Source organism: Oncorhynchus mykiss, chromosome 7 (genome assembly GCF_057628025.1).
Source record: "Oncorhynchus mykiss isolate SJ-2025 chromosome 7, ASM5762802v1, whole genome shotgun sequence".
Classification (NCBI taxonomy): domain Eukaryota; kingdom Metazoa; phylum Chordata; class Actinopteri; order Salmoniformes; family Salmonidae; genus Oncorhynchus; species Oncorhynchus mykiss.
Genome location: NC_143028.1, coordinates 12,283,702 through 12,298,121, shown reverse-complemented (window position 1 = coordinate 12,298,121; position 14,420 = coordinate 12,283,702). Strand labels below are relative to the sequence as shown.

The 14,420-nt window shown below is 45.0% G+C and overlaps 1 protein-coding gene across 1 annotated transcript in view; it reads right to left on the bottom strand.

Annotated features, from left to right (window-relative positions):
- The window catches only part of LOC110527410 (heparan-sulfate 6-O-sulfotransferase 3-B), a 32,827-nt gene extending 19,132 nt beyond the window's left edge, over window positions 1–13,695 (bottom strand). The window contains exon 1 of the mRNA XM_021608660.3: window positions 12,575–13,695. Within this exon, the coding sequence (XP_021464335.2) occupies window positions 12,575–13,143 (569 nt within the window). The 5' untranslated portion in view covers window positions 13,144–13,695. The remainder of the gene's footprint in view (window positions 1–12,574) is intronic.
- Between the last annotated feature and the right edge of the window lie 725 nt (window positions 13,696–14,420).

The following is a 14,420-nucleotide window of genomic DNA, read 5'->3' as shown; positions in this document are numbered from 1 at the left end:
TCTTGCTCCTGTTTTCTAATTCTTCCCGGGTTTTCACCATTCTGTCTACCCTGACCCTGAGACTGTCTGTCGTTCTGTACCTGACCCCACCTTACTGGATTATTGACCCCTGCCTGTCCTGACCCTGAGACTGCCTGCTGTTCTGGACCCTTTACCATAAATTATTACCCTCTCTGGATTATTGACCCCTGCCTGCCTTTGACCTGTCGTTTGCCTGCCCCTGTATTAGAAATAAACTTTTGTTTCTTCGACACTGTCTGCATCTGGGGCATAACTGAAACGTGATAGATCAGTACAATTAAATAAGTCCAAAATGGAAGGGAAACAGATTGTTTGTCATCTGTAGTCCCGTGAAATCTGCCAAAACAAGCTCAATAACTCAATGCATGTACACACTCCTATTGAATATGTATTCACCTGTATTGTGGATAAGCCTACATGTTGATTTACCCAGTTTTTCAACAGAGATTTACCATTCAAATAAATGATTGATTATTGTCTAATTGATTCATTCATGTCTAATTGATTCATTAATGTATACATGACTGTCTCTGAAATATGTTGATGTAATAAAATGCGCTCAAAAGATGCCCAACAATTTAACAGAGCAGTAGCTGAGTTAATCTGTCTGGATGAGGTGCCATTCTGTGGCATTGGCTAATATGCCTTATTTTTTGCTGTGGTATCGTTTTGGAATTGTTTTGGTATTGAGTGTTGTGATGGTATTGAGTATTGTGATACTAAGTCTGGTATTGAAGTCAAAATGCTGGTATCGTGACAACACTAGTTGTGATGTTTGCTGGAATAATTATCGGACCAAACTGCAGCACGATATGGTTTCCACATAATATTGATTTGAAAACGCACAAAACAACAAACGAAAGAACGAAACAAACAACAAACCGTGACTACAGAGGTGCTACGTGCACTAACTCAAAACAATATCCCATAAAATACAGGTGGAAAAAAATGATGGGGACAACAATAGCCAGCTGTCTCTAATTGGGAATCATACCCAAACACCTACATAGAAAAACGAAACTAGAACCCCACATAGAAAATAATAACTAGAATACCCCCAGTCACGTCCTGACCTACTATACCATTGAAAAACAAAGGCTCTCTATGGTCAGGGCATGATAGTACCCCCCCCCCCCCCCCCCCCCCCCCCGCAAAACCTGAAACCAAATGGGGAGGGTAGGGGGGGTGATTAGTATCGGTGGCGGCTCTGGTGCGGGACGAAGAAAACGCTCATCCCGCGGATCCGCCAGCATCGGGGGCAGCTCTGGTGCAGGACGAAGAACCCGCTCATGCCGTGGATCCAGCCATGGACCCGGGCTGAACACTGTGCCTGGACTGGACATCGGTGTCAAGGAAGGCTCCTGCCATGGAGCAGGACTGGACACCAGATCTGGACTGGATGTCAGTGCAGAGGAAGGCTCCGGCCATGGAGCTGGACCAGACGCCGTGCCTGGACTGAGCACCGGTGCAGGGGAAGGCTCCAGCCATGGAGCGGGACTGGACGCTGTGCCTGGACTGGGCACCAACGCAGAAGAAGACTCTGGCCTTGGAGCTGGACTGGACGCCATGCTAAGACTGGGCATCTGCGCAGGGGAAGGCTCCGGCCATGGAGCTGGAGGTTTTGTACCGTTGACCATCACAGGAAGGTTCCGGACAGTGGACCGTCTCAGGAGGTTCCGGACTGTGGACCGTCGTTGGAGGTTCCGGACTGTGGACCGTCGTTCAAGGTTCTGGACTGTGGATCGCCGTTTGAGGTTCCGGACTGTGAAATGTCGCCGGAAGCTATGGTCTGTGAATCGTCGCCGGAAGCTCTGGATTGTGAACCATCGCATGAAGCTCTGGATTGGGGACCGTCGCCTGAAGCTCTGGACGGGGGAAGAGAACTGGAGGCCTGATGCGTGGGGCCGGCACAGGTGGCACCGGACTGGTGGCAGGCACCTCAGGGCGAGTGCGAGGAGCAGGCACAGGACGCACCGGACTGGGAAGGCGCACTGGAGGCCTAGTACCTGGAGCCGGCATAGGTGGCGCCAGACTGGTGACACGCACTTCGGGCGAGTGCTGGGAGCAGACACAGGACGTACCTGACTGGGAAGGCGCACTTGAGGGAGAGTGCGAGGAGCAGGTACAGGAATTACCGGACTGGGGACACGCACTTCAGGGAGAGTGCGAGGAGGAGAAACATGACGTACCGGACTGGAGAGGTGCACTTGAGGCCAGAAGTGTGGAACCGGCACAGGTTGCACCAGGCTGCTAACCGGATCCTCTGGTCAGACGTTGAGCAGAACACACTTGCACAACATCTCTCTCATCTCACTCTCTCCCAACTTTGTCATTGCCTCCCTGACAGTCTCTTGCTCTTCCCTCTGCTCAGCCGCAAGCTCCATGTGCCACCCCCCAAATAAAAACTTGGTGTTGTTTTTAGGCGTTCTGTAGCCGCAAACCTTTTCGTCATCGCTGTCCTCCATAATCTCCTTCCGTCTGTCGCCAAGGAAGGGTTTCGCATCTCCCCATCACTTCTTCCCTTGTCCGGAAATCCTTCCCTCTTTGGGCACGCTGCTTGGTCCTGATTTGATGGGATATTCTGTCACGTTCGCTGGAATAATTATCGGACCAAACTGCAGCGCGATATGGTTTCCACTTAATATTTATTTAAAAACGCACAAAACAACAAAGAAAGAACGAAACAAACAACAAACCGTGACTACAGAGGTGCTACGTGCACTAACTCAAAACAATATCCCATAAAAGGGTAGTAAGTTTTAAGTTCCTCGGCGTACACATCACGGACAAACTGAATTGGTCCACCCACGCAGACAGCGTGGTGAAGAAGGCGCAGCAGCACCTCTTTAACCTCACGAGGCTGAAGAAATTTGGCTTGTCACCAATAGCACTCACAAACTTTTACAGATGCACAATCGAGAGCATCCTGTCAGGCTGTATCACCGCCTGGTACGGCAACTGCTCCGCCCACAACCGTAAGGCTCTCCAGAGGGTAGTGAGGTCTGCACAACGCATCACCGGTGGCAAACTACCTGCCCTCCAGGACACCTACACCACCCGATGTCACAGGAAGGCCATAAAGATCATCAAGGACAACAACAACCCAAGCCACTGCCTGTTCACCCCGCTATCATCCTGAAGGCGAGGTCAGTACAGGTGCATCAAATTAGGGACCGAGAGCCTGAAAAACAGCTTCTATCTCAAGGCCATCAAACAGCCACCACTAACATTGAGTGGCTACTGCCAACATACTGACTCAACTCCAGCCACTTTAATAATGGAAAAATATATGGTACTGGTACTGGTACTTCCTGTTTGAATTTTTGCTTGTAAGCAGGTATAGAGTTTTGGTCCTACTTGCCAAAGGGAGGGCAGGGGAGAGCCTTGTATGAGTTTAGGTGTGTGGAGTAAACGTGATGTTGAGTTTTATTGCATTTAGTACAGGTGATATGCTGGTAAAAATGAAGTAAAACTAATTTCCGTTTCCCTGCATTAAAATCACCAGCCATGAGAAGCACCGCAGTATGTACTGTCTATACATGTTCCTGTTTGCTTATGGCCCTATACAGCTCATTGAGTGCAGTCTTAGTGCCAGCATCGGATTGTGGTGGAAAATAGATTAGAAAAATATAGATGAAAACTCTTGGTAAATAGTATAGTCTGCAGATTATCATGAGGTATTCTAACTCAGGCAAACAAAAACTTGAGACTTCCTTAACATTAAAGATCATGCACCAGCTGTTGTTACCAAAGAGACATTTTGTCCTACCTGAGGCTGCATGGAAAAACCAGCGAGATGTACAGTGCATTCGGAATGTATTCAGACCCCTTGACTTTTTCCACATTTTGTTACGTTACAGCCTTATTCTAAAATGTATTAAATAGTTTTTTTCCCCCTCATTAATGTACACACAATACCCCATAATGACAAAGCAAAAACAAGTTCTTAGACATTTTTGCAAATGTATAAAAAAACGGAAATATCACATTTAAATATGTATTAGGAAAGGAAAGGGAAAGGGGGATACCTAGCCAGTTGTACAACTGAATGTATTTAACTGAATGTGTCTTCCGCATTTAAGCCCTGTGAATCAGAGAGGTGTGGACCCTTTACTCAGTACTTTGTTGAAGCACCTTTGGCAGTGATTACAGCCTCGAGTCTTCTTGGGTATGACGCTACATGCTTGGCGCACCTGTATCTGGGTAGATTCTTCCATTCTTCTCTGGAGATCCTCTCAAGCTCTGTCAGGTTGGATGGGGAGCGTTGCTGCACAGCTATTTTCAGGTCTCTCCAGAGATGTTCGATTGGGTTCAAGTCCGGGCTCTGGCTGGGCCACTCAAGGACATTCAGAGACTTTATCTTAGAGTCCCAACTAGTCTCCCAGTCCCTGCCACTGAAAACAATCCCCACAGTATGATGCTGCCACCACCATGCTTCACCGAAGGGATGGTACCAGGTTTCCTCCAGATGTGACACTTGGCACTCAGGCCAAAGAGTTCAATCTTGGTGTCATCAGTCCAGAGAATCTTGTTTATCGTGGTCTGAGAGTCCTTTAGATGCCTTTTGTCAAACTCCAAGTGGGCAGTTCTGTGCCTTTTACTGTGGAATGGCTTCCGCTTGGCCACTCAACCATAAAGGCCTGTAATATTTTATGGAGAAACATAGAACATTACAGTTCTTCAGTTTGTTCTCTAGTGATTGTATGTTCGCCAACAGAACAGAGGGTAGAGGCGGTTTATTTGCTCATCAGCATAACCTTGTCAGGATGGCGGCTCTTCTGCCTTTCCTGGGCTGACGCTTCCTCTTTTCGAGTCCCGGGGATTAGCGCCTGGTCTGGAGTAAGCAGCAAGTCCAGAGCTGTTGAATCATTGAAGTATAAATTGTCATCCAAATCAAGGTTAGTGGTCGCTGTTCTGTCCGGAAGCTGTTTTCGTTCATAGGAAATTATGGCGAACACGAACACGTTCTCAAAAAGCAGAATTGGTCCGGGGCCCGTAAAATGGCTGCTATCCACTGCAGCACCATCTCTTACTCTTCTGCTGTGTTGACTGTTCTAAGTCTGTGCACGAAGTCCCCCCATAGGAAGTTTGGCCAAACTGAGACTACTGTCTGTGATTCCAATCGAATGAGGTGAATAAGTCCATCAGACATTTCAATAAATCACGGTTGCCTGACCTGGTACTTGTGTACTAGCATTCCTACCCTACCCTTACTTCCGCCATATTGTGTGATACTGGTAGATAAGAGGTTTGAAAGTTGTGGATGTTTCTACTTCACACTGAGGCTAGGGTGTTGATGATTCTTGGGGAGTGTACCACACAACCAGTGCAAATCCAATTCAAAGGTGTCACTAACACCACACTGAAGCTACATTCACCCACATAGGCTACACGAGGCGTACCATTTTCTATCATACTCTTTCATCTTCACAATAACCCAATCGGTTGTCCTATTCCCAAACTTAACACCCTCAAACACTCTCCGACACCCCTTTCTGGTGTGTGAATTAGCTTCCCTGCAGGAGACACAGAGGGTGTGAGTTTGTGACCTCCTGCTCCCCGGCCCCCCTACAGGAGGTGGAATTTCCTGCTGGGAATGGAGGTTGTGTCCTTGAACCGTGCAGTGTTGTGTTTGTATCAAGCACGTTGTGATTGGTAGAGGCAGCAGGCCAACGGTGTTAGACAAGAAATAGAAAGATAGTGAGAGATGCAATTTTTTAAAATATATATTATTTAACTAGGCAAATCAGTTAAGAAAATAATGCTTATTTACAATGACAGCCTTCCCCAGCCAATGCTGGGCACCTCCCTAAGGGACTCCCAGTCATAGCTAGAAATGATGTAGCCTGTATTTGAACCAGGGACTGCTATGATGTCGCTAGCACTGAGATGCAGTGCCTTAGACCACTGCGCCACTCGGGAGCCCAAAATAAAGACATATCAGAGCTAACCACTAACTAAATGATCACTAAATGATCACAATTAAACATTCACCATAAACCATTAACCAACCAACCACTGGTAATGTTACTATACTTAGTGGCAGATTCATTCAATACTTACTGTAGGGGCCTGAAAGATTGTCAAAACAGGGAACTGAACATAACAAATCACCTAAACATTTCTTTCCGAATATTAGAATGTCAGTATGGGAGTTATATTAGTGTGGGAAACGATCAGATGGGAGTTGGATCATCAGTGTGTCTATTGAGCCAGAGCCATGTGGAGCTGTGTGACTACTGCCAACAGCCAGACTGTGGGAGATATCCTCCCCAGTCTGGTCTAGAGATCTACTTAATGAATCCTCACTGAGAGAGAGAGAGAGAGAGAGAGAGAGAGAGAGAGAGAGAGAGAGAGAGAGAGAGAGAGACACAACGACAAAACAAAGAGCTGGAGCTCTGCATTATAAACCCTAGCTGCACCACATGGTCTCAGAAAAATACAAACAGAGGGTGAGATGGAGAAGTGACAAAAAAGAGGCAGGGAATGATATGGTAAGATAAAAAGAGCATAGATACTACATATACAAAGCCCCTTCTTAGAGACTGCAGGGAGGACAACTCCACAAGAGTTGAAAGACCTGCGAGAGCTGTCTGTAGAGTAAGCTCAGATCCTAGAAATAGATTGAAACTAATTCCAGTTCTATGGGTCAGACTGACCTCTTGTCCATTCACACTCTCAGCACTGTCTCCGGCCCGTACAACCAAGTGTGGGAGTGGACAGACCCATTCACTCTAGTGTGTGATTGATTTTGTTAATTGACTGATTGCTGCTCAAGCCAGTTCCAGGATATTAAGGTGTTGTTGGGGTAATTAACTTGTAATGACTCGCACTCAGAGATCATCATGGTCAGGTAAAAAAAATGGAACTAGCCCCAATTATGACAACTGAGCTCACTAAGTCCTCACTGAGAACGTTTGATACAGAGCAAGTAACATCAGAGCTCACACTGGGCAGAATGGGACTGTCACTGTATCTCTCTCAGTGGGTGAGTCCCAAATGTCATCCTATTCCCTAAAGTTCACTAGTTTTAACCAGAGCACTATGGGCCCTGGTCAAAAGTGGTGCACTATATAGGGATTAGAGATACATTTGGGACAGAACCACTGTTTCTCTTCCTGGATGTATATGACTGTCACCATGTATTAGGGACCAATCAGATCACTTCTGCACTCTCTCCTGTTCAACGGCGTCTGTTCGACAGCGTGTATAGTCTCTCTCCGCAGATGAAGCGTGAATGCTGATGCAACACTCATTTAAAGAAGGGAAAGATGCTACGCGCTAGCCAAGCATGAACAGCTGTGTGTGAAATCCTTTTTTCCTTTAGAGATGCTGTGATTACTTAACACCACTTGTTTGGCTGATGCTGTTGGATTAAATAGAGTTGTGCATATTAATTGAGCAATTAGTTGATGTGACTGAACAGATCACTTCCTCTACTGGAGTTCTCTGCCAGTTGTTACATGAGGTGATAATAGAATACCTTCCTACAGTGCTCGCACGTACACGCCCACGTGCCAACACACACACACACACACACACACACAGTACAACGTGCAGTCCATTACAAGACCACGGGAGAATAGGCAGAGAAGGAATGTTACTCGATACGGCACAGATCCATTTCAGATTGAGTAGACAAAGAGAGAGGGGGGGGGGGGGGGGGGCTAACTGTGGTTCTCTGATGGTCTCAGATCTGGGATGCTATTTCGGGAGCTACAGGAAAGCCCTAGGGATACATACTGGTGCAGAGACAGTGGAATAAAATGAGAGATTTACTGGGTAGATCTTGGATTGAGAGAGAGAGAGAGAGAGAGAGAGAGAGAGAGAGAGAGAGGGGAGTGAGAGAGAGAGAGAGAGAGAGGGGAGTGAGAGAGAGAGAGAGAGAGAGAGAGAGAGAGAGAGAGAGAGAGAGAGAGAGAGGGGAGTGGGAGAAGGAGGGCGAGGGCGAGCGTGAGAGGGCGGGGGAGAGGGACGGTGGGTGGGGGGGGAGACACCAAAGAATAATGGACTCTCCAGTGAGTTACTTGGACCACAATGTATTTCAGCCTTCACTTTCCCCCCAGCACAGAGCAGCGCATATTTCTCAATTGACAGAAACCTGCTTTTGTTGCAAAGATTTGTACATTTCCTAAAGATAAACTATACAAGTCAGGAGCACAGCAGCCTGTCAGGATTGTAGTTAGCATGTCACCTTTCTCTTTAACACAGTTATCAGAAAGACCATGTACTGCTTATGGAACTACATACAGTAATACATGGAACCACATCAATGGCCTACAGACACAGATGGCCAAACAGGTAATGATGCAATCACATGTCACTCATGAGCATGTCCTGATTGTTTCTCAGAAAATAACTTGGCATGGCGACATGAAAACAGTCAAGTTATGTCACTGTTTCAAATGACCTTATATTAGAGAAATTCAGAGTCAAACAAAAGTATTTTGAAATTCTTTGACACAGCTACTACTCTGATACTCAAACCTAGAGTGTTAGTATTTACAGTAGCTTTGAGGTATTAGTCATGAATTGATCTTGACATGTTCATCTTAGCAGTTGTTTTCTTCTAAATAAGTCACTTCCAATCCTCTGGGTTGTCTTGGGTGAGCTACACACACACACACACACACACACACAGCTGTTACTGTAATACCACTCACACAGATTCTCTGTCGTGAAACCTGTGTACTCAAAACACTTCTCGATAAGACAGAAAAGGAGAGGGGAAAGGCACAAGTAGAAAGAGGCTTGTATCCGGGGCTTTAGTGACGTGCTGTATGCACGTGAAGAGCGACAAGTTTGTGTATAAATCGGGATCTGCTCCTTAATCTGCCTCCAGATGATAAAACAATGTAATCTCTAATCTCCTGTAAAGGAGTGTGGAGATTACTACTATCCTCTGAATGCCTCTGCAGAATACATGATATTACGTTACAATGGAACATGTTACGTTCTGATTAGGGACTGATACATTTTGGGAATATGATCCAAACCAACGACACATTTGGTTTTTTGAGAGACTTCCCAGGCAATTGCTGGGAGAAGGTGTTGCTGACACAAGACTTTATTAAGGCATATGATCCATTCACCAACTTCTATGGGAAATAATAACTGAATGGACCTTTGGTCTAGTTCTGGGCCCCCCCCCCCCCGGGTGCAGGTTTTGGTTTTTGCTCTAGCACTACACAGCTGATTCAAATAGCCAACTCTTCATCAAGCTTGGACTATTTGAATCAGCTGTGTTGTGCTAGAGCAAAACCCCAAACGTACACCACTGGGAGGCCCCAGGACTGAGTTTGGGAAGCCCTGGTCCAGTTAATTCCAGGTCTATAGAAACTACACAGAGGGAACACACTAATGACAGAATTACCTTATACCAACTTGGCTAATTAAGGTCGGAAATCATACGTCTCTCTCTCTCCTGCCTTCTGTGAAGAAAAAAAGGGTAATGAGTGTCAGAACCGGGATGCTGTGTCCTAATGATGTGTGAAGAGCATGCTCCGAGCTCTGTGTGCATGTGTGTGTGCGTGCTTGTGTGCGTGCGTGCGTGTGGTTGATCTACACAGAGTGTCTGGAACACACACACACCTCGGAGTGTGAGACATCTGCTGTACATGAATACACCTGGGCTACACCTCCACTGATAATCACCTTCTGATCATATATTATCCGTTTTATTTCATTTTATTGACATGTTCTTATTCATTTTGGTCCTATCTGATGTGACTTCCTTGTTATATGTGTATGTGTGAAATGGGTTGTGACAATCATGTGAAATTCACTGTAAATACAGTTAGAAATTCAATCTACCCTCTGAACTGACTGTGAGAGGAGCTTACATAAAACAGCCTTCTCCTCAGATGGGAATCTTGAGCTGAGGGATTTAACGGATGAGAAATTGACTTAAGTGCAGGACAAGATTAATGTCAGAAATTTGCCACCAGATGGGTTTTTTCTCATTTTCTCATGGTGTGCTTTGGGTCCCAGTGCCAGTGAAACGTGGAGGAGGAAGACAACGCTGAATCATCAGTGTACTGGATTTTGTGCACAAAACCCATATTATTAGACTACTAGACTGCTGTGGGTCCTGGGTAGGATGTTTTATCTCTCCTCCTATAAAACAAAGCAAAATGTTAATAATATATTTGTCTATTCTAGTAGTGGTGTCTCTTTGCGGAAGAAACACATTAGCCAATGTTCACAGGCTCTGAGTAAAAGCCGTGTCCGTCAGCCTCAGGGTTTGACTTTCATTTTCAATGAATTGAAGAAAAAAAAACTGTCAAAGATAATGGTCAGTTTTCCAGTTCATAGCCGGTGATTCAATGCCATTCAAATTTGATTGTTCTGAGATGGAATTGACCCCAGAACAGGTCATTAATTATGTTATCTTTCTACTTGGGTGAGACAGTGAGGTTTGCCTCCTCTCTCTCTCTCTCTCTCACTCTCACTCTCTCTCTCTCGCTCTCTCTCTCTCTCTTTCCTACCATTGCAGCTGACCGTGGAAGAGCAGAAGTGACAAATTAAGGAGGTTCTAAGGTTGGAGCAGTGTGTTGCTGTTGTGAGGAGCACGCCATGCTGGACTCTGTGGCACGGTGCTCTTATTAGTAATTGGCAGTAACCTCGCATGACTCACTGATGGGGTTGGTCAAGTGAAGGTAAATGATGTGGAAAGTAGGACGGAAGTCAAGAAGGGAGGGAGGGAGGGAGGGAGGGAGGGAGGGAGGGAGGGAGGGAGGGAGGCATTTTAGCATTAGTGCAGAGCCTAATCCTGATCATGTTGGTTAGGAACAGGAGATACATCCACATTCACCCACGGTAGGCATTCCAATGAAAGTAGTCTGATGTGACAGGATCTGCTGGGATGGATGTGACCTTTCATGCGTTAGCCTGACTGAAGCGTCCCATGCTCTGGAGTTGCATGGGGACTGCCTGGAAATGCCAACGCTGTCAGAGCTCTGGCACCAGCCCTGACACAGCCTCGACCAGGGGAGACCAGATGATGGGGTGTCTGTGAGTTGACCCGAGGGCAACAATAGACAGATGGCAGCTTTGGCTCCACTAAAGACCAACATGTCCACATAGATGCTCCATACTAGCCTATAGGCACGGAGACTCTCAGTGACAACCTCTCAATTTCCAATGTCAAGGCCCAGTGCAGTTAAAAACATGTTTTTCATGTGTTTTATATATTTCCCCACTATGAGTTTGGAATAATACTGTAAAATTGTGAAAATGATGATAGTGCCCTTTATAGTAAGAGCTGTTTGAAAAGGCCGCCTGAAATTTCAGTCTGTTTTGGTGGGATGGAATTTTGGCTTGCCTGGCTTGCCTAGACCAATAAGAAAGAAAGTTCCAAACCTCTCTGCCAATAACAGCTTGTTTTCAGTTTCCCCCTCCCCACTCAGATGACGCCCAGACAGGCTTAGCAAATATCTTTGTTGAGAAATTGCTCTTTGCTGACAAGCTATTTTTGTTTATATTTTCCCATTTAGATTTTTTTCTCAAATGAAGGTAATTAATTGCTACCCAGAAATGAGTTGATATTGAGATTAAAATGACTGCATTGGAACTTTAACAAACCAGTGCCATGGTTCTGGTCTGACCGTTTGATCCGTTTCATTTCCATGCTTATTGTTCCTATACAAGCAGATCATATTTCTGGATACTTACCTGCATTGTTACCAGATTTACTGTTTCAGGTTTTACTATCTCAGTCTATATGGTATTTTATAACACCCTCATAATCATTGATTATCTTTGAACTCTTGATACCAATAAAAACCATGGGGATAATCTACAGTGCTCTTCTTGTATTATCCCTATGGTTACAGTACATCCTAAATCTACAGTAAGAAGTATGGGATCAGGACCAACAAGAGGACAAATGCACCAACCAAAATACAAGAAGATTAAATGATTGTAATGTCAAGCAGAACCCAAAAAGTAAAAAGGGAACAAGTTTTTTTTTTAAATGTTTTAACTAGAAGTGTTTCAGCCTTTCTACCCCAGAGTGGAATAACCCTGACATAGATGCAGTTTATAAGGTGTTTATAATGTGTTTATAGCCATGTATAAAGGCGTCATGTACAGTAAGTAGCCCTCTGTGAGGATAACTATTGCCTGTTAAAGCCTTCAGAAAAGTGCAAATTCATTTTCAACGGGAACATGAGTGCAAGGGGGGACATTTTTCACATCTTTAGTCAAGCTCCTTGCCTTCTATTCTTTTAATCAAGCTTTTAGCTCTATTCAAAAGAGAGGCTAATCATAGTATTTTAATACAAACCATAACGACTTTAATCAGTGTTCATGCTGAGTTGGAAGAAAAGCCTGCCCACTGCAGCCCCTGAGAGTCGGGGTTTTCCACCCTTTGCATGCTATTGTTCCTGTTATAGAAATGTAGTATAGGCTACATTATTCTTTCAAACCTATCTGATCACTGAATTGAATTCTGTCAATGTACACTTGCACATCACACTGTTTCTCCTGGCCACAAACAGTTTAGGGTCTACTGATTAGGTACAGGAGCAATAATCAAATTGAGACCCCTTACCGTCCGTTCCTCTGAGCATCCTTCTTGCTTTTCTTGTTCATCACTGCAGGCACGCAGTTAGTGAGCTCGGTCCAGTCCGCATGGAGACCACAACTCCAGCCAGTAGAGAACCTGGAGAAAAGCCAGGACTCCGCTTTGCCCGGGCGGTGACAGGTACATTTCTTCTGTCCGGGCATACAATCACAGGGCTGTTCGAGGTGAATGTTTCGGACAAGGTGCCGTCCGAAAGTAGTCCCACCGGTTTTCTGGATGTGGAGGAACACTATAACGTCATCTCCTTTGATGTTGAAATCCACGTGTCGCTCAAGGTCTCGGTCAGTAAAATTGAATTTAGACAGAATTTTTGAGGAACCCTCCTCGTCCAGCCCATCTTGGTACGCGTAAATGTCGTCCCCCGAGTGATATTGGCGGAACATTCCACTCAACTTGTCCCCAGTTAGAAAGCGACAAGAGTTACTGCCGGCTGAACAAATGTACTGATAGCCTATCATCAAGAAGACCACGGCCAGTATCGGAATCAAAATTAGTTTGTTGGATTTATCCTCCATTGTGCGTGGTGAAATAGTCATGCCATTGATATAAGCGGTAACATAAAGTCTCCAGCCAAACCAAATGCTCTAACTCCTCGTGCAACCTGCTTCATCGTAGCCTAGATGGTTACAGTTGTCAAACTTGATGTCTCCTTTGGAGCGATGCACATCTCTCTAGACAGGCAGCCTATTTATTTCCAGCAGCAAAATGTAATAATAAACTGTTCCCAACGCTGTGCCAATGTATCGTCTTCTATTGTCAGAAGCAAGGGAGAAATTTGTGAAATTGGAAAAGGAGACATAGCCTATCCGGGGTAGTCTATCTCACGAGCGCGCAGCTGATTCAGCATCTTCTTCTACAACGGCTCTGTCCGGAGGCGGCGACTGCAAGCTCGCATAAATGCATCACGCTGTCATTAGTAGCATAACCACCAGGCGCACACGCACTACTCATGCATCTCTCTATAACCTAACCAGTCCACTGTTCATTTGAAACCTTTGCGTCACCGCGACAATGTTTTTAAATAATAATTGTGTGTCGCTTAAGGCCGGCTCTTCAAGTCAGCATCTCAACAACAATTGTTCTTCTGTGCGCAGGGCAGTACATTGAAAGCGGAGGATAGAGAACCCTCTGCATATGAACCAATTATTTATTATCACTTGCTGCAAAATCAACCAATCCATGAACATAGCCTACGTGAAATACCCATTGGCCACCATACCAATGTTCGCAGTAAAACATTACTTTTTAAGCCAATCCAAACAGGGGATACTTGATTATGCCTACAGACCTACACCGGCCATCCCCATTAATGGAAATCAAATTCCTTCGCGGGCAGCTTGCAAATGAGTTTCTGATGTCAAACTTCTGGTTCATCAAATTTCCAATAGTAACTGCATTACTTTTATACAAATGTCGTATGTCTTCTTGGTTTTAAAGTGAGCCCTGTGCTGACCTGAACGGTCTATACTAGGCTATAGCGTTTCAGAACCTTGGACAGGTCCAATAGCGACAGATAGTACCTAGATTATAGGAAAGCAAAGCACCTTTGTAACCAGTGCATTAGTGTGTGTATGTGTGTCAAATCAAATCAAATCAAATGTTATTGGTCACAAACACATATTTAGCAGATGTTATTGTGGGTGTAGCAAATTGCTTCTGTTCCTAGCTCCAACAGTGCAGTAATATCTAACAATTCACAACAATATACACAAATCTAAAGTAAAAGAATGGAGTTAAGAAATATATAAATATTAGGATGAGCAATGTTGCGTGGCATTGACTAGAATACAGTAGAATAGAATACAGTATATAC